Consider the following 21,885-nt stretch of genomic DNA (forward strand, 5'->3'; position numbering starts at 1 on the left):
CAAGAAATTATAAAAAAATTATGAAAATCCAATTAACACTGAAATTTAAAAATGTTATGTTAGCTTAAATTAATGTCACTTACCTGAAATCTTCATAATATGTGCAGTTTGTACCATTAAAATCAAAAACAACCTGAAAACTTTCAGCCAACTTTCTTAAATTTACTTCATGCCCCACTTATTGAAGGCATGAAGTGGCTTGAAAAATTTCGATGTTTGGTCTGTAGAGCATGGTGTCCTAAATAAATAAATATATATATATAAAATCAATCAAAAGTAGGGGAGGAAAACCTTAGCCCACTCACAGTATCAAATATACTATAGGTTTGCAAATAAACCTTTCATGGGCGAGAACCACATAAAAAAATTGTCTGTGCGTATGTTCATTCTGATGGTCTATTTACCTGTTTTGTGGGATGAAATCCCAGTTTCTGAGAGAGAGAAACTCTGCCATCTCTGTACGAGACTGGCTAATTCACCTTTAGATGAAAAGTCTTGATAAAGATTCTTCATATCATAGTGAGGATTTTTATTTTTTTTTTTATGTTGGGCCCATACATGAAAGGTTGGCTGATCAACCTATAGTACGTTAGTACTGTACATGGGTAGTGGGTTGGAAAAGGAGAAACTTGTTTACATTTGTATTGTATCGTATTCCTTGGGAAATACGTCAGGGAGAAAAACTGTTCCACAGTACAGCAGTAGCAGGAATGAAGGAGGAGGAAAAGAAACTTGTTTTGTGGATTTCAAGGTGTACTGTGAAAGGATATTGAGTGGCAGTGGTATCTGTTCAAATGGGCTTAGTACAGAGTGGGGAAATTATTGATGCTGTTTCAAATGAACATTTCCCATGGAAATATTTATAGAATATACAAATTGCAGAGACCAAACATCTATGTGAAAGTGACTGGAGTGAGTTGGTAACAGATGGATCACTTATCAGTTTAATTGCTCTCCTCTATATTGAATCAAGCATTTTGAGGGAGCTTTTAGGAGCTCCACTCCAAATGTTAGAACAGTATTTGACAGACAGGCAGATTTGTGATTTGTATAAGGTTAACAGCTGTTTAGAGGTGAAGTAATGTCTTGAGAGAAAAAGAAATCCGAATTTTTTGGAACTGAGGATGCAATCGTTATGATGTGTTTATGCCAGGAGAGGCCTGATGTCAGGGTAATTCCGAGAAGAGAAATCTCATGTTGTCTGGGAATTTGAGTGTTATCAAAAATAATACTGGGGGGAGGGGAAATGGTTTTTTTTTTTGTGAGAAATAAGACAGAACTGGGTTTTACTAGCGTTGAAGTTGACAAGGTTATCTGAGCCCCATTGGAGGATGGCTTGGAGGTCAGAATTAAGGGCAGTGGGGGTTGAAGTGAGTTGTGTAGAGAAGGGTTTGTCAAATGAAAGGAAGGAGTGCAGTGTGCTGTCAATCTGCAAAACTGACTGGGTTGGAGGTCAACTGAAGTAGGTCATTGATATACAGAAGGAAGAGGATCGGTGAGAGAACTGAACCTTGTGGAACCCCAGCATTAGTTGGTTGGTGAGAAGATAGGGAGCTGTCTACCATCACACATTGTGTGTATCCAGACAGAAAGTTAGCAATCCATCTGCAGAAGTCCTGAGACAGCCCAAATGATAGGAATTTGCTTAGTGAGCCTTTGTGTCAGACCCGATCAAAGGCTTTAGAGATATCAAGTGCAACCACTTGGGATTCACCAAATTTCTCCACAGTATTTGTTCAGAGATGGGTGATATATGAGAGTATATCTCCTGTTGATTGGCATCGATGGAATCCGTACTGGTGGTCGTTTAATAGCCGGGTACCTTCAAGGTGGAGGAGGAGTTGAGAATTGATGGTTTTCTCCATCACTTTAGATAGGACTGAGGTGAGTGAGATATGGTGGTAGTTAGATGGTAGCAATTTGTCACCCTTTTTAGGAATGGGTTGAATATAGGCCAATTTCCAGGCTTTGGGATATATATCAGTATTGCCATTGGAGTAAGAGAGTATGTACAGACAGCATAGAATAGGAGTCAGTTCTGGTGCACAGACCTTCAGGACAATTGGAGGAATGCCATCAGGGACAGGAGACTTTTTTTCTGTCTAATTTAGACAACAGGTTTATGATCTCTTTCTGGCAAAAGGATACAGGGGACATTGTATGTGGCAGTTGGAATGCCTGGGGGGTGTTTGCCATTGTCAGTTATGCATGCATTAGAGGCAAACTGTGAAGTAAGGAGATTAGCTTTTTCTGTGGGTGATATTGCAATTGAGCATCTGGATATGATAGGAGTGGGAATAGTGTAAGGCAAAAGTTACAACCAATTGCTTTGGCAAGAGACCAAGACATAGCTGCCATTTGGTCAGGATGCAACTTTCCTGCTTTTTGCTCGTTCAAATTCTGGTTTGGAAGCATTGATAATTTTCTTGCATCTGTTTCGGGCTTCAGTATAGGCACTGAAAGAGGATGGAGTTCTTGATTTGAGCCAGTTGTGGTATGCCTGATTTTTCATTTGTATAGCCTTGGCAGATCTTTTGGAGAACCAGGGTTTAGATAGGGGATGGCAGTTCAGAGAAGTGTGGGGAATGTATGTTTTCATGCCAGTGAGGATTACTTTGGTGATACGTTCGGTGCATATGTTTGGATTGAAAGACTGGAAACAACAGTCCAACCATGGGAATGCAGCATAGTAGTCTCAGAGGCTGTCCCATTTGGCACTGTTATAATGCCAAACTACTCTTTTGTGGGAGTGACTGCATAAGTGTTGTAGCACTAGGTTGTGGTCAGAATAACCGGGGGGGGGCTCACTACATTCACTGCATATTTTGAAAGGTCATTGGTAAGGACGAGATCTAGGGTATTTGGGGAGTGGTTAGGGTTATCTGGTATTCTGGTTGGCTTGTGAACAATTTGTGTAAGGTTGTTAGTGATGGCAAATGTTCAGCATCTCTGCCTCCAGGATCTGTACAACTGGAAGAGGAAAGCCAGTTGGTGTTATGGACACTAAAATGGCCTAAGAGGATGTCACTGTTAGGAGAGTGGGAGTGGAGAAAATCAACTTTTAAGGAGAGGAAATTAAAGAGCTCAGAGTGGATGGTGGTATTAGGAGAGTGATAGCAGATGAATTTGACTGAGTGGGGGAAGGATGTTTTCAACCAAAGGTCAGTGTTGGGCGATTCTAGGTTAGGTGCTGTCTGGCAGGGTATGTCAGAGCGGATATATGCACAGATGCCACCCTTGGATCAAAAGGAGTTAAATAGTGTATAGTTTGGAAGGTGTTGAGATGAATAGTGCTGGAGGAAGGTGAGATTTGAGTTTCTGTTAAAAAGAGTAGGTGGGGTTTGGTGAACTGCAGATGGCAGTGGGTACTATTAAGGTTGTTGTTGAGGCCACGAATGTTGGTGAAGTGGATATGCAAAGTTCTGTGAGCCATGAATTTGACCGCAAGGGTCTTGCACATTTCCTGCATACTGGTCTCTTTGGTGGAAACTAGTGGCGTCATTCGAGTTTTGCACTGGTTTGGTTTGTTTGTAGTCTATGATCCAACTGTTGTCTCCATTTTTCTTCTAGTTGTCTTCAGAGTTGGTGTCTTTGTTCCCTCTGGGCAAAAGTTAAATCAGGTCGAGCACATATGTGTGATTGAAGGCAAGTGACCTTTAGCTTTTTATTTATCGCCACTATTAATTTGGATGTGTTTGTCAGTGTGTTACAGGTCACTGTCCACTGGCCTTTTCCAACTTAACAATAAGGAAGTCAACAAGAAGCTACAGATTTCTTGGGAAGGATCTAACATTCCTGGAAGCGAGGCTATAACCCTGACCTCATATTTGTTAGCTCAAAAATATCCAACATCTGTGTTAAAAAGTTTTTAAATCCAATTCCACATACTCAACATAGACCTATAATGCTTCAATTCAACCCAGCACTTTGCCTAACACCATCTCCCTTACAGACGACGATTTAATTTCCAAAAAGCTAATTGGAAGGGTTTCATGGAAGATCTTGACTGCTCCATAGAAGAAGTCCCTCCAAACTCTCAAGAGTATCCAGAATTCATAAAAATACTGAGGAAAATCTCCACCAAACACATCCCCCGAGGATGCTGCACAAACTATTCCAGGCCTTTCCAGTGACATACAAGCCCAGTATGCTGATTACTTACAACTTTACAACACCAACCCCTTCTCAGAAGAGACTCTCCAAGCAGGAGAAAAATTATGCTTCAAGATGGCAGAGAAAAGGCATTCCTTATGGAAAAAAGAAATAGAAGCTCTTGATATGACTCATAGTAGCAGAAAGGCATGGAACTTTATCAACAGAATTAGGAAGGATTTCACTAAGCCATATGAGCATCCGCAGGTATCAGCTAATCAAATTGCTCACCAGCTGCTGCTGAATGGAAAATTCACTAAAAAAAAGATACTTAGAACCCCAAGTGAGGAACAAAATATGATTAACTCAGATTCCACCATCACTGAACTCAACGTTGCCATAAACCTATTAAAACCTAGAAAATTTGCAGGTCTTGATGATGTTTGTAATGAACAGATTAAACATTTTGGAACCAGGACTAAAGAGTGGTTATTAAACCTATACAATACTTGCCTCAGAACCCTAAGGATACCAACTATCTGGAGGCATGCCAACTCAGCAACCTCTTTCTATGAAATTAATTTTGAAATGGCTACAACCCCTAATCGAACCCCATCTTATTGCTGAGCAGGCTGGCTTTAGACCAGGCAAATCCTGCACATCACAAATTCTCAACCTCACTGAATATATAGAAAATGGTTATGAGCAAAAACTAGCCACAGGAGTAGTCTTTGTAGACCTAACTGCAGCATATGATACCATAAACCATCTCACACTCAGAAATAAAATATACAGAATAACTAGAGACTATCACCTTGTCCTCCTGATCCAATCACTCTTGGAAAACAGACGCTTCTACGTGGACCTTGGGGGTAGGAAGAACTGCTGGCACCATCAAAAAAATGGCCTCCCCACAGGGAAGTGTGTTATCACCATTACTTTTCAACATCTACGTCAATGATCTCCCCATTTTTCCAGGAACTAGAAATTTTATCTATGCTGATGACCTTGCCATAGCTACTCAGTCAAAAAATTTCAAGTCCATTGAAACTACTCTATCACTTGCCTTAAATAGTCTAACCACATACTATACCAGCAATCAACTAAAACCAAACTCCTTGAAAACCCAGATTGGCCTTTTCCACCTTAACAATAAGGAAGCGAACAGGAAGCTACAGATTTCTTGGGAAGGCTCTAATATAGAACATCCCTGGAAACCAATCTACCTCGGTGTGACTCTCGATCGCACCCTCTCATATAAAATCCACATAGAAAAAACAAAGGCAAAAGTGAATGCAAGAAACAACATACTAAGAAAGCTTACCTCCTCCAAATGGGATGCAGACCCTAGCACATTGAGATCTTCTGCCTTGGCCCTTTGCTATTCTTCTGCTGAATATGCCTACCCAGTATGGTCCAGATCCTGCCATGCTGAAAAACTTGATCCAGCATTGAATGAAAGCTGCCGCTTAATTACAGGATGCCTGAAACCAACACCACTAAAAGACCTGTATACTTTGGCTAGTACTGCACTCCCTTCAATTCGAAGATCTGCATTCTCAGCTGATGAAAGAAGCAGACAAATGAATGATGAACGCCACCCACTGTTCGGCCAGACCGCAGTGCCCCAAAAACTAAGATCCCGACATAGCTTCCTGACAACTGTTGAACCACCTAATTCAACAATGGCTTGCATTATATCCTGAAAATAATACTGGTATTCCAACAGCCGAACATCTTCCACGTGGTGCCCACTTGGACTGGAATACTTGGAAAAGCCTAAACAGACTCTGGACGACAGGATGCTGCAAACAAAACCTCATCAAATGGGGCTACCTCACTGGCCTAGACAATTGTGAGTGTGGGACAACCCAGTCCATGGAATACCTTCTTTCTTGTCCCTTTCTTCCATCATCTTGTGCAAAAGAGGACCTTATATCCTGCACAGAAAGAGCAGTTGATTGTGCAAGATACTGGAGGAACATCTGACCATGTTTATTGTATATAAGTTATGTATAGTTTCCTTTTTTTCATATTTAATTATTATTCCCTGTATAATTCACCTACCAAATCTAAGCTGATCTCATTGTAATGTATCGTAATTTGTTGTAAATCATGTTGTACCACTTACTTACTACTGTACTACTTGTGTTTGGATACGAAAGAAATAAATAAGGTCGCTTTCACGAGACGTGGAAAGTTTGTTCCGTCCTTTCTTTTGTGGGTCCAAAATGATGGCATTTGACGATATTTCTGGGATCGAAGTTGCATTCTCCTGAGAATTTGCTGATGTCTTCGTTTAATGATTTACTATTTTCTGCTGGAAAGTTCAGAATAACAGCATTGAGTCTCCTGTTTTCGGCCTTGGGCAGCTCGTGTACCATTGATGTGATTAGGTTGCAGAGTTCGTTAGTGGGCACTTGCAATCGGGCGCTGTCATCGAATATCTTGAGCTTAGTTTCCAAATTTCAGATTTTGGAAAAGAAGGTATCGATCTTATTAAGGTGCTATTCAAGGTTTTCAACTCGTTTGCTAGGCTCAGTGGCTGTTTTATGGAAGAAAGGCAATCAAACAGAAGAAAGGCTGGTTGAGATTGATAAAAAGCTAGTGTGCCGATTTGTCTATTTTTGCGCAGGAAGTAATATACCTTTTTTTCTTTTGGTAACTTCGGTTTCACAGCTGCTGCACTTCGTATTGTCATTTGGTTTGTTGGCGATCGGTGGTGCTATGCTGACAGGACTTGAGGTAATCTTTTGTTGTTGGTCTTTGTTGCCACCATCTTTACTTCACAAGGTAGGCATAGCAGGTGCTTTTGCGTGGCCGTTTTTTTTTTTTTTTTTTGAACCCAGAGCTTTTCAACCAAAGGGAATCATCGATACTGAGTGAACCATGGAAGCTCAACATTCTCTTCTTGCATTCTTTGACAATAATTTTTAATCCCAATCGTTAGTTCATCAGGAAAACACAGACATCTGATCTACACATATTTGGTTCATTATGACGATTTCAGGTGACATTAATTTAATGTAACATTTCAAAATGTAAATGTTAAGTCTGCATTATTACACAATTTCCATGATTGTTTGAATTTGTACTTTTCATGTGTTCTATTTAGTTCTTGAAAATCCTTTGTTTTATCATCAACATTCTGGTTCCTATTATTTCCTTGGTTCCGTTTCCTTTGAATAGCAGTAAACAGAACATTTACATATGGTTCCTGCAATACATAAACATTGCTCTGTTGTCAATCTTGATTTCCTGCTATTTCCTTTATCTACTGATTGTGACATCATCTACTAAGAAATTTAGTTCCCCATGGTGAAGGTTTTCAGCTTACACAGTTTGTAACAATGAGCTAAAAATAGTATTGGTTCTATGGGATTTCTGCTGGGATTTTTCCATACTTTGTTACAGTGGTGTTCACAAGTGCACATTTACTGCAATAATTTTGAAGGGGAAAAAAATTAGAGGGATGAGGATTATGTATAAATAATTATATATTGATAGTATGTAATGATCATGTCCTAGTATTCTAAACTAACATGCAATCTCATTACATATAATACAAATACATATATATATATATATATATATGTATTATACATATATATATATATGTATAATATAAAATAATAAGCTAATGCCTTTTATTCCCTTACAGGGAGTAGCTGAGGTCTTTAAACCTTATCTAGCTTTATGGAGACTGAGTGAGAAGTTCAATCTCCACTGGTAGCTGGCTCATGTCTATCACTAATTATAGACAGCCACCAATGAAGAGACTGGAAACAAGTGCTGCCATCTCTTAGTACCTAACAGGATATGTTACTGTCTGAAATAATGTGGGTTCTACGATCGATTTTTCTTGAGTTTAAGGGATGAAAAACCCGAGTTTCCATGAGAAAAAATCTGCTTGCCCGTACCACAGATCGACTAACTTGGGGAGCCGGTCGAAGAAAGGCTTACGGAAAATTCCTCCAGTCGGTGAATAGACTCGAACAATAAGTCTATCTTCATGCAGCCAAGCACACAGGCCTTATATATATTAAATATTTCAAAAAGGAAGAAAGGAAAAAATAGAGCATGGGAAACTTACATTCAGGTAAATCGCATATATGTTTATACACACCTGTTTGGCAGAAGGAGTCATTCCTTGCTGAACCACAATAATAGCTCGTGAAATGTTCTCTTCTTGCATTCTTTGACAATAAGTTTTAATTGTTTTAATTCCAATCTTTGGTTCATCAGGGAAAAAGACAAACATCTGATCTGTAACATACAAACTGGCAATTCAAGATATGCAAGGAACATAATTTAAATATGACAAATTTGTTTCTTATATATTTTTTTAATGCAAAGTCTGTGCATTCAAGATAAATGACATAGCAATGCACAGTAATGATCTCATTTTACTTCTACAATGAACACATAGAAAATCCTTCTGTTCAAAATTTTGTGAAAGTAACATCTGTTTTTGGTAGTATTTATCTGATCACATTAATTCTAACAAAACCAAACATTATTTTCTAAAATTGTTTATAAGCTCACTTAAAATAAAAGCTTTAATAATCACTAGTGCAAGCAGCAATTCACAAGTGATCAGAAATGATACAATTTACAAGAGTTGATACTTGTGTATTGTATATGCAATACTCAAGTATTATGACTGTATAAAGACACTATAATCCTAAATATTTGTCTATTTTCTATCAGTTTCGACAGCAATACTCAGAAAATGACAAAATAAAAACTAGAGGTCAAAATGAGAAAAAAGAAAGAAAAAAAGAGAGAAAAAAGTTTATTAAATGGCATTTATAGATTTCTATGGAATTTGTAATTGATAGTGAGACAGTGAAATTCCATGGTATAGCTACATTATTTGTTGACAAAGATTTATGTGCATTTCTTTAGTTTTTGCAGCTGATTTCCTCAGAATTAATTAAGACACCAAACTAAATAATGGAAAGAATCTATAGCACAGTGGTCTTTCTGTAGGCAGGAGTTTTGGAAGAAGGAATCTATGGATATTTTTCATGAAAACCTGGATTCGATAGTTCCTGGAAAATTCGTGAGGACTGCCCAGAGAATAGACAGAATGAAATAAGAGGAGAAGCAGTTCAGTGTATTGAAAGTGTGACTGTAAAAGAAGGATACTGGGTAGATGTTGCTTGTATTTTTAAAGAGTTAGTGAAAAAGTGGATAATGATGTTGCTCATTCAGTGAAGCAATGCTCATGGAAGTATATTGTTGTGATTAGAATTATGTCCAAATGAATTAAGGCTCGGAGACCAGTGTATTCTTCATTTTGTGGGATGAAAAACCCAAGTTTCCAAGAGGAGAACTCTGCCACCCGCATGCTTTATTGGTTAACTCACCTTCAGATGAAAAGTACTTTTCACATCTTACATGGAATTCACACTAAGGTCGTTCCAATCAAAGGACACTGTCCATAACAAGTGAACAACAGAGACTGAAATAGAGATATAAGGTGCTGAAAAAGATCATCTGTGAGACAGTGGGTTGAAGAAATGATCACTGATCAGCCAGAATGTTCTCTACAGTAGCAAGAATTTTTAGAGGTTCTTAAGTGAACTACCCAAATATGAAAATAATATTCTAAGGGCTAATTTGTAAGGAGATTTGTAATGTGGGATTTGTAAGGAGTTAGCTGAATTAGTAAAAAAAAAAAAAAAAAAACATAATGAGCAGGAAAAAAAGAAGATACCTGGTTTTTTAGAGGCTGAAGAAACAACTTATGTGATATGTCTATGCCAGGAAAAGCTAGAAGCAAGTGGCAGTCCAAGGAGGGACATCTGATCTGTGTCCAACAGTTAAGGAAAGACAAAATAAGATCTGCATTAAAAAAAAAAAAGGGGGGGGGGGCAGAATAGCATTTACAAGTAACTAGGTCATCCTTATACTATCAAAGGCTAGAGGCAAGTGGCAATCCAAAGAGGGACATCTGATATGTGTCCAAAGGTTAAGGAAAGACAAAATAAGATCTGCATGAAAAAAAAAAAAAAAGGGGGGGGGGGGGGCAGCAGAATAGCATTTACAAGTAACTAGGTCATCCTTATACTATCAAAGAATGGCATGTAAGCATTTTTACACCAATCATAAAAGATTTTAAAGCTTAGAATGTTTGGGTACTATAAGGTTTGTCAAATTAGTAAGAGGAATGAAGCATCTTATTTTCAATATAAAAATGGAAAAGGTTATTGGTCAGTGAGAGAAAGTCATTTACGTATGAGAAGAAGAATGTAGGTGATAGAACACAGGCTGTAGTACTTCTGCAGTTGTGGTGAAGTCAATATGTAATAATGGACCGTAAAGAAAACTGGCTGTCAAATAAGAGAAGAGGGTACACAAAAGGACTGCAATTTGCTGAGCAACTCTCTACACCAAACCCTATCAAATGTTCAGGAAATATCAAGAGCAACAGTGGTTGACAAGGGTGTTAGAGCTAGGTTTTTTACTTGGAGAGTGGTGTATGAGTGGAATAAGCTTCCAGAGTCTGTTGTGGGTGCTACGACCGTGAATGAGTTCAAGGCAAGATATGATAGATACTGTGTGAATGTTGAATAGTTGTTCCAGACATGATGTTAGGGCCTCCCTCGATGAGTCTGTCGACTCCTTGGAGTTTCCCGGAACAATAATAATAATAATAATAACAGTACAGTGTTTTCAGCAAAACCTATCCATAAAATATATAGATATTAATTTGTTGATTATAATTAACCTTAATTAGATTTTAATAATTCCAAGGCTGCTGTTGAAAATTACCAGCCAATCAGCATAACAGGAATCATTATCAAGGTCTTGGAGAAAATAGTCAAGAGGAAAATACAAGATTGGATAGATGAAAATGGGATACTGTATCGGGGACAGCAGGTTTTGTGAAGGGTAGGTCATGCCTCAGTAACTTGCTCACGTATTATAACACAGTGACGGCTGAACTGGATAAGGGTAATGGGTTTACAGTGATTCTACTGGACCTTGCCAAGGCCTTTGACAGGATACCACATGGAATTCTAATCAGTAAAATGCAGCATATGGGGATGGATATAGGGTTGGTGAGATAGATAGGAGGGTGGTTGATGGAGAGATATCAGAGAGTGGTTTATTCAGGAGTAGAGTCCAAAAGATGGCCTGTAACTAGTGGTATGCCACAAGGATCTGTTCTTGGACCACTGCTGTTTAATTTGTTCATTGATGATATAGGAAAGGATCTGAGAGGAACAGTTCATTTGTTCACGGATGATGCAAAGTTGGGTAGGGAAATAGTGAATGCAGATGATGTCAAAATTTTGCAGGATGATTTGGATAGATTGAAGGTCTGGGCTAAGGAGAATGGATGCAATTTAATGTGGCAAAATATAAGGTTATACATTTTGGGGTGAAAAGATTAGGCAGTTTACTACATTGGTGGAACTGTACTCCAGGAAATTGATGAGGCAAGAGATTTAGGAGTGTTGGTGGATAAGGAGTTGAAGTTTAGGGGGCACATTGCAAAAGTGGCCAAATCAGCTCATCAAATCACGTGGTTGCTGAAGAATACGTTGACGAGCAGAGACAAGCATGTTATTGTTCCTCTGTATCAAGCCTTGATAAGACCCCATCTCGACTACTGTGCCATGATTTGGTAACCTAGGTTTCTTCTTGATGGGGAGGAGGTTGAGAGGATCCAGAGGCTAGTGACCAAGATGGTAACAGGTCTGTGGAATGAACCTTATGAGAACAGGTTGAGGATTTGTGGGTTGCAAAAATTGGTTGATAGGCAGAGGAGGGGAGATATGATTGAGACATTCAAATTACTGAAGGGTTTCTATAAAATTAATTCAGAAGATACTTTTGAGAACAGGGCTGGTTGAGGACTAGGGGACATCCATGGAAGCTGTGCAAGAGTGTGGTTAGTAAGGGTGTTAGAGCTGGGTTCTTTACTTTTAGAGTGGTGAATGAGTGGAATGGGCTGCCAGAGTCTGTGGTGGGTGCTGTGACAGTGAATGAGTTTAAGGTGAGGTATGATAGATACTGTGTGAATGTCGAATAGTTGTGATCAACATGATTTGGGGCCTCCCTCGATGAGTCTAAGGACTCCCTGGAGTTGCCAGTAATAATAATAATTAAATTAACATTAATTAGTATTTCAATTAATGTTGAGCAATCCATTCTTTCCATTACATTATGTTCAGAGGTTGATGATGGAGGCCAGATCTTTCTCTCTTTCCTTACTTTAACCACTGTCAACAAAGCAGCAGAGAATGATAGATCTGAACTAGGAGCACGTGGACTATTAACAGGTATACATGATGCATGAGCAGATCAAGATGGTTCTGGAGAAGAAATGGCTGCACTTTTTCCAAAATACAACACCCAACATCAGGTCAACAACAGAACAAGAATAGACCACAGAAGAACCTAGCATGGACCTGGTATCCAGCAAGTCAGCTGCAAAATTAAAGGCACAAGGAAACAACTAATGAAAACACAGAAATGTCCATGGACACAGACACCAACAAAAAGAAAAGAATATTGCAGGTGAGACAAGTTAAAATGGAATGCATTAGCCTCAGCTCTAAAAATTCAAAAAATAGAGTTTGGAAGGGCTAAGAACACTAACAAAGGCATCCGCATTCAACCACAGACAGTCTATCTATAGTCTATCTAGGCTGACTATCATGGAATAACCAAATTCATGGATGAAAAAAAGAATTGCATACCACACCTTCACCTTGAAAATCCAAAAAAACCTGAAGGTGGTGCTGTATGGTATAACTGAATAATGACAACTGAAGAAGTGGCACTTGATCTCCAAAATTATGGACAACCATCAAAGGAAGATGAATGCTAAGAGTATACAAATGGCTAATGCTGCTTGTGCTGGTCAAAATCAGTAAAGTGCAGCATGAGATCTTTGACCTCACAACTGTCTGCAACTTGGTCTTCAAGCCAGAATTTCTACACCAAAGGACATCCAATGGCCAATGCCATTGTTGTCAAAAATTTGGCCATTCACAGTGCTGCTGTAAGGCAGAGTTTTGTTGTGTCAAGTGCAGGGAAAATCATGCAATGGCTATATAAAAAAAACAGAGAATAGAAACGGCAAAATAAGCCAACTGTGGTGGACCACACCATGCCAACTACAAAGGGTGCAAAGAATACACAATCTCCAAGAAACTGGCAAAACCAACCCAGGCCCAGCTTGACATCAAGACATAGTAAAAACTTGCTGCATCCGACTCCAAAACCTGCACAGACACATGCCTCATATGTGGGAGTGGTGGCATCTATAAAAGCTACAAAACCAGAACCTCAGCAACCAAAGGGATCCAATAAAACTTTCAAGATTGTAGCCATTCTAGCAGACATGCTTACTGGACATTACAAATCCAACCCCAGTCAAGAAGTCGCAAACTTGTTTGTGAGACAAACGCAAGCAATTTTCACACTAATCAATGATGGTTAATGAATATAGAAGACCTTATTCCATTCAGATTGTTTTCTGGAATGCCAATGGCCTAGGAAACAAAATGCAGGAGCTTAAAGAATTCACAACACATGACACCAACCTAATCCTGGTAAACAAAATACATATCCACCCAGTCAACAATCCAAGTCTCAGAAACTATGTTTTATATTGCAAAGATAGGCCTAATGCCGGGGAGGCAGAATGGGTGTCTTCATCAAATGCAACATCCAGAACAGCAAAATCAAAACCTTCTACTGCTAACACTGAAATCACAGGAGTGGAATTCTAGCCAGACAATGCAGGTAACCTGGAAATCTACTCTGTGTACAACTCTACCAATAAACTGCTACTTGAAACTGACAGAGATACTAGACACGAAACGAGTGGTGCTAATAATAGGCGATTTAAATGCCAAGCACCAGGCCTGGATTAGCAGGACCACTAACCAGAATGGTAAAATCCTCAATGATTTTGCCACCACAAGATATATTGCATTTGTGGGACATTTAGAACCCACACATTATAGCATGACAGGATGTCCTGATGTTTTAGACATTGCCATATTCCGAAATGGCACTCACCAATATAGGCTGAATGTGGACAACCTCACTTCTGATCATAATCCAGCAAAACAGGAAAATACTTTGACCATCTCTCAGTAATCAACTGGGGAAAGCTACTCAAACACACTCTGAGTCTATAGGTCCAGTCCCAATTATCAAATCTAAAGACATGATTAACACTTCAACAAACAACCTGGAAAAACAGAGAGCAACAGCACAAGCTGCTACCTCTGCAATATCACACTCAAACACTGACTGTCTCCTAGAAGAAATCAAGAATCTCATCTGCAAGAACAGAGCCAGGTGCCAGTATCACGGGATGCTGGTTCCTGATGACCAAAACACACACTCAACAGAGCCACCTATTCAGTCTGACATGCACTGAGGGCCCATCAGAACAATCAGTGGAAAATGAAACTGCTGTATCATTCACTATGGAAGATGACAAAAGTTTGTAGAACAGACTGTAAACCCCTCCCACCACAATCCATGGTGAAACAGGTTTGGACATCATGATGCCGAGAAATCAGAAGTTTTCGCTGACAATTTAGAAAAACATTGTAGCCCAAACTAGTAGACCTAGATTTCATTAGAAAAGTTCAAGTTCACACCAGCATACAACGCATGCTAAAACACACATATATCTCAAATGACATCCAATCAACACCACTCACTAAAATACAAGAAATAATCAAGAAACTAGAGAACAGAAAAGTACCAGGTCCAGACAAGATTTCAATAAAGTCATCAAACAACTAACCCACAAAGCCATCATGTGCACTTTTGTAACAATCATTAATGCAATGCTACGATTTCACTACTTTCTGCCAGGATGGAAAGAAGCCGACATAATCTTGATCCTAAAATCAGGGAAAGTAAAGCAGTTCCCTCAGAACTTTTGCTCAATTAGTCTGTTCTCCTGCCCAGGAAAGATTGCCATATGAGTGATACTAACAAAATTGCAAAAAATTAAGAGGAAAAAAAAAAAAAACTCTTACCAGATGAGCAGTTTGGCTTCCATGAGAATTACTCCGCTGTACAACAAATTGTCAGAGTCATGGAATACATCACTGTGGGATACAATTGTAAATCACACTGGTGCTGCCATTGCAAAGGCATTCAACAAGGTCTGGCATAGAGGGCTACTCTATAACCTAATCGACGTCAAACTCCCATTATGCCTGACCACCCTATCTTGAGGATCGGAAGCTTCTTGTGAAATGACAAGGAATCAGATCTGAACATAGGATTACAGCAGGAGTTCCTCAGGGCTTCTTACTGTCACCTTTACTCTTCACCATCTATATGGCTGACATCCCCTGCACGGGCATCACAACAGTGGCTCTATACACAGATGACACTGCGATACTGGCCTGATCCCTAAGACCAAGATTGGTAACTGAAAAGCGGCAGACTGCTATCTCAGTGTATTAGAGCAGTGGTTCAGGAGATGGTGCTTCGATGTCAACATAGACAAAAGTGATACTGGCCTGATCCCTAAGACCAAGGCTGGAAATTGAAAATCTGCAGACTGCTATCTCAGTGTGTTGGAAGTTTTTTTTTCACTTGGTTAGACTATAATGAATTTAGTTTAATTCTTTATCCAAGTGTAAGCAAACAAAGTTTGTGCCTGAAGTATCTTCAGGACTGAGGCAACTCATGGTAAAGGTGGACCAAGCTCTCATCACCACTACTTGTCTTAGTATCTCCCATAATGCAAAGCACATCTCCTTGCAGACATGTATAATGCTATGCATTAAGGGAAGGGCCACTACCTAGACCAGTTTCGACCTTTATTGAGGTCTCGTCAGTGGGAGCCAGACCAAGAGGTGGTGATACTAAGGTGGAAGCAATGGAGGGGTCATATTTACCTATACGAGTTGCCAAAAGGTGTCTCACCTTATTATTAAATTACTCTGGATTTAGAGAAAGATGTTGGAAGTTTTTTTTCACTTGGTTAGATATCTTTCTCTAAATGCACAGTAATTCAATAATAAGGTGCGACACTTTTTGGCAACTCATATAGGTAAATATGACCTCTCCTTGCTTCCACCTTAGTATCGCCACCTCTGGGTCTGGCTCCCACTGATGAGACCTCAATAAAAGTTGAAACCAGTCTAGGTAGTGGCCCTTCCCTTAATGCACAGCATTATACATGTCCGCAAGGAGATGTGCTTTATGGAAGATACTAAGACCAGTAGTGGTGATGAGAGCTTGGTCCACCTTTACCACGAGTTGCCTTAGTCCTGAAGATATTTCAGGCACAAACTTTGTTTGCTTACACTTGAATAAAGGATTAAACTAAGTTCACTATCTCTGTGTATTAGAGCAGAGGTTCAGGAGATGGTGCATCGATGTCAACACAGACAAGAGTGTCACTGTCCTCTTCACGAAGAAACAGGCACAGCTCAAGGTAATCATGTCTGACACTCCCATCTCCTGGAAGCCAGTTGCCAAATACTTAAGAGATACAGCTAGATAAAAGATTCCACATTGCATACCCCCTGCTCAAAAGCAAACAAAGCAATATATAACTTTATCCATTACTAGGGATCCCAGATACATTGGAAAAAATACAGGACGCTTATGATTGAGGGTGAAAGTTTATTATGTGCATCCATCACATATGCCAGTCTTACAAAATGATTCTAACTTTCCAAATGTTTGCGTGATAAGATTTACTATGCATACACTTTACTAAGTATAAGTAAACAAATAGTAAATCAAATTGTTAGGCTGCATATTTTTATTAAGCCACTTTAAGTTGCCTTCAAATGGTTTTTTACTTACTATTATAGATAGTTAATACAGTAATGCCCTTCTCACCTGACAATATTCTTATTAATCAATCAGTCATGCTCACTCTTGCAATACATTTCTGAAGAATGAATTTCACTTAACTGTTTGTTTTTAAGAATCATGACATGAAAAGCTACACAATCCTCACTGAAGAATGATTTTAAAATAAGCATTGATTTTACAGTTTTTACAGACAATTTGTTTTTTTCATCAGTCCACAGTGCGTTCATGCGAGAAAATAATCTTTCGACACACACATTTGTTCCAGGGATATACATAACGAACTCCACTACTTTCTTCAAGTTTGATAGTTCTCCTTCAACAATTTTTAAGAGATCCATCCAGACTTCATCTAAATGTTTGGATTTCAACATGTTCTTCACTTCACAGCTGTTTTCACTATCATTACTTCATCAAACAAATTAGATTCAATAATGTATGATATGGCAGCAGTCTGATTAATAGTTTGTACTGTTTGAAGAACATTTTCCCAACATAATGCTGTTCTCAGTTTCACCCAAAACATACTGTCTAATTTCAGCATATACTGTGACCATTCTTTTATATATGACACACGTGTTGTAGAAATCAATTTTATGAGACTGGAATGCCTCTTCACTAATCAATCCTTCCTCTTGCAACTCAAGAAGTAGCTTCTTTTCGGTGGTAGTTGTCAAATTTTCATCTCTTCTCATTTCAATTTTTCCAACCAGTGACTGTATGATTGATTGTGCTTCAACGAAAGATATCGTTTCACCTTCTATGCTCCTGATAGTAGTATGGAACATTTCACATTGCAACTCCAGAGAAGTAGAAAACAACTTCGACACTGGGTTCTGGAAAAAGTCTTTCAACATTGTTGGACATTTATCTATTGAAAGAAAATAAGCTTTAAGTCATTCATACATTTCATTCAACCTTTTGATAGCTGGATGCAATGATAGCCACCATATGTTAGAGTATCCTAGAACTGTTTTATACTCATTGTCCACAAATTCACAAAATTCTTTTAGGGACTGGACTCTTACAGAGTATATATAAAAGTGTTGAAATATTTTAGCTATAACAGCCTCAATGTCTACAGGCAATGTATCAGCTGCAGTATGCACAGCATTGTTTAAAATATGAGCTGAGCAACCAACTCCAATCAATCCGGGCCAAACCTAGTTCTCAATTTATGGTACGCATTGTTTCTTCCCTTTCTCGAACCTCCACCAAAGTTAGTATTAGTATTGTCCGCTGACAAGGCTATGACTTGGAAGCCCCATGGTTTGAAGTGTCAATCAGGACAGATATATAATTTGCTTTCTCCATTTCCAGTTTGAATTACTTGATTGCAAATGGAGCCAAAACAATTACAATTAATGCTTGCGTTTTTGTTTGCCCACACGTAAATTTTCTATCATATAACTTGTGTATTATTTAAGATGTACAATCCATTGATCGAAAACTCGTGTAATATGCAAAAGTTGCTTCTTCTGCAGCAAGATTCTTTTCCACTTTCCCCAACTCAAAAAACTGACTAGAAAAATTTTCTAGTCAGTATTTTACAGTTATTCTTGTCAGTTTTATAGTTACACATAATTGTGAGATTGTTTCAGCCTATAGGTAAGTGCCCTGAAGACGCCAACAGTTAAAGTTTGGCGAAACTAGCTGGTTAAGTTAATAAAATTGATCAACACTTGATCTGTAAACCAAAAATATTATTACTAATTCTCAGGATCAATAAAATAAACCTTCATTATAAATTTATTATAGTCTAACCAAGTGAAAAATAAACTTTCAAAATACTCTGATCATTGGAAAAATAACAATTATGCTATATTAAACAACTTCTATGCTAATGTTCATACCACTCACAGATAGTTGGAGTCCTGTGATGTAGTACATTAGGTGGAAGAACAGTTAGATAATATGACAATCTTGCTCTAGAAATCAAATATTGAAATATTTTGCCATTTTAGGTGTCAAAATAAGCAAAGTAATGAACATGTATATGACCCTGCTTCATGGCAGCAAAGAAAGTCATTACAAAATACATTACTTTCACATGTTGAAATTTAAACTATATCAAAAACATTTCCCCTCAAACATAATATCATACCTGTTGGATCATCATTGTGGGCAACCAAAACTATGAGATCACTACGAGAAGGTTTCCGTTCACTACATGAAAAAAAATATATATATATAAATGACCAATGTGACAGATGGAATACTATTCTGCAAAATTAATAATATTTTGTCAGAATATTATGTGAAAAAATTTTCATATTCATACATATATGTATATTAAATATGCTACAGTAACTCACACAACATTCAGCCACATATTTTCCACTTTCATTAATGTCATCTCTGTCACTGCATGATATCCAACCAGACAGTTTACCACTTTATGACAAAATAAAGTGGGAAACTGTATGGTTAGATATTATATAAATCATATAACACTTGGATAAAAATGTTTCCATTTGAATATTTACTGATTTTCTTTGAAAACTTAAGATTTATAATGAACATCTCCTCTTTCATATGATCATGAATTAAAAATTGCTTTGCCTTACCTTTGAAAATATTCAGCTCTTAAAATAAAATTAGTTCCTCCTCTCAGACTGATATTTACCTCTAACCATCTCTTGATTATATAGAAAAACCTGTGGAGAATTCATGACTAAATTTAACGGTGATTAGCATTTACCCACCGAAAAATTCCAATCAACTGCCTTCATCTCCTGGGAGAAGGTGTTGCACCTGCTGTATGCGAATTCTAGTAGCAAGGCTTATACGTTAGTCAGACATAACTGGTAATTAGTGAACTGGACTCTGGGGTGTTGGTTGTTTAAGTGTGTTAGGAAGGAGTGGAGTGTGTCTGAGCCATGTGGCCAAATAGCAAACACATCATCCACATAACGAAACCAAATAGTGGGTTTTTGTGGGGCGGAGTTTAAGGCTTTCTCTTCAAATGTCTCCATAAAGAAATTAGCCAAGGGTGGGGAAAGCGGTGAACCCATGGCTGTCCCCTCTATCTGTTTGTAGAACTTTCCTTGCCAAACGAAATAGCCTGAGTTCATTGTGAACTGAAATAGGGCTGAGATATCGGGAGGAAACTTGGCTTGGATGAGCTCTAGGGTTTCTTTGAGTGGGACATTAGTGAATAGGGAGGAGATGTCAAAATGTCGTTATGTGGATGATGTGTTTGCTATTTGGCCACATGGCTCAGACACACTCCACTCCTTCCTAACACACTTAAACAATCAACACCCCAGAGTCCAGTTCACCTTAGAAAAAGAGGAAAACAACACTCTCCCCTTCCTAGACACTTTAATCACCCGCCAGCTTGATGGATCTTTGGTTTTCTCTGTTCACAGAAAACCCACCCATACTGGCAGATACATTCACCAGCAGTTCCCCCTGCCCCCCTCACAACAATATGGGGTTATAAAAACACTATATAACAGGGCAAAATTAATCTGCTCAGATGACAAGGCTATAACTACTGAACTAAACCACATACTCAACACTTTTTTAGCCAATGGCTATAACCCCAAAAAAATCCAAAAAATACTAAAACCAGTAAACCACAACCCCCTCCACAATAAAGATTACACCAAGTCTATCACCATCCCCTACATCCAGGGCACCTCTGAGAAAATAACCAATATCCTCAAAAAATATGACCTTACTTCCTGTTACAGACCATATAAAAAGTTGGCATCCCTTATCTGCTCTACCAAAGACTAATCACTTCCCCTAGACCTACCTGGTGTATACCAGGTCCCTTGCAGCTGCAAATTGTCCTACTTTGGCCAAACAGGCAGAACAACAAATATCAGGATTTCAGAACACAAAGACTACATCCGGTTTCACCAGTACAGCCGCTCTGGGCTGGCAGACCATGCCTTAGATACCCACCATAAAATTCGTTGGAAGAAAACAAAAATAATTCATCGCAGCAAGTTTAAATACGAAAGATTATTCAAAGAATCTTCAGCAGCTCTAAAAAACGTTCCCAACCTCAACAAATTTGGGTGCATGAAACTACTCCAAATTTGGGAGACTTACATTATGAGAACTTCAGCCCAACTGCCAAGACTACCAAATTAGCCCGGCAGAGGGCACCATTAGGACTTTAGGAACAATATTAGTTTCTTGCTTTCTTCCTCATTTGCTTTGTGTTAGTGCCTGCATGCACATACCATGTCTTTATGTTCCTGAAGATGGCAATGTGACGTTGCCGAAATATAGAAGTTATTCATTAAAGTTACCTTTAATTAATATACTTTATATGCGTTGTTAATTCCGTAAACTAATTACCAGTTATGCTGTATGCAAAATGGATACAGTCTTGCTCATGTAATGTTTACCATTCTCTTGTATGTGCAGCACCGATGCATGCAGAAATTCTTTGTGTGCTTGTAGTAAGACTACATTCTACTGACTGAAGAATGTGTTCTACTTCATCCACATTTTGTTCATTTACATGTTCAGAAGAAATATAACTGCTGGGAACAGTACCGTCTTACATAGTTTGTTGTATACTAGTAAACACTCTTGAATCCACTCTGTGTTTAGGAAACTGCTGATGGCATTCTTTACAAGCAGCAACAGCACTTTCACTACAAGAACTGTAAACAAATATCAGCATATTCAGCACATGTAAAGATGTGCGGAACTCTTAACAACACTTCTAATACGAAATTGTGTGGGGGTTAACTGCTTCTTGGTCACATCTGATTTATTGAGCTGCATGCTGGTCACCTGATCTACAGAGAGCTGCACACACACATCAGAGTTGTACATGCCGGTTTCAAACAGCTGTATCTCTGCATCCATCAACATTCGGACAAATGTTCATATGAACTTTTTTTTTTACTCAGAATAATTAATACTATCACCTACCAAAATAATTACTATTCCTCCTGAAACATCCTATATATATATATACATTTACACAAATGGATA

General features: G+C 38.5%; 1 protein-coding gene across 2 annotated transcripts in view; it reads right to left on the reverse strand.

Annotated features, from left to right (window-relative positions):
- The window catches only part of Polr2E (DNA-directed RNA polymerases I, II, and III subunit Rpb5), a 128,069-nt gene that overhangs the window by 62,345 nt on the left and 43,839 nt on the right, over positions 1 to 21,885 (reverse strand). For both annotated transcript variants that reach the window (XM_090408393.1, XM_090408394.1), the window contains exons 3-4: positions 19,025 to 19,086; positions 8,219 to 8,358 (exon numbers count right to left, since the gene is read on the reverse strand). In XM_090408393.1, coding sequence (XP_090264519.1) covers positions 8,219 to 8,358; positions 19,025 to 19,086 — 202 coding nt within the window. The remainder of the gene's footprint in view (positions 1 to 8,218; positions 8,359 to 19,024; positions 19,087 to 21,885) is intronic.

This window comes from Typopeltis vanoorti, chromosome 18 (genome assembly GCF_054136105.1).
Source record: "Typopeltis vanoorti isolate ZY-2024b chromosome 18, IOZ_Tvanoo_1.0, whole genome shotgun sequence".
NCBI classification, from domain to species: Eukaryota; Metazoa; Arthropoda; class Arachnida; order Uropygi; family Thelyphonidae; genus Typopeltis; species Typopeltis vanoorti.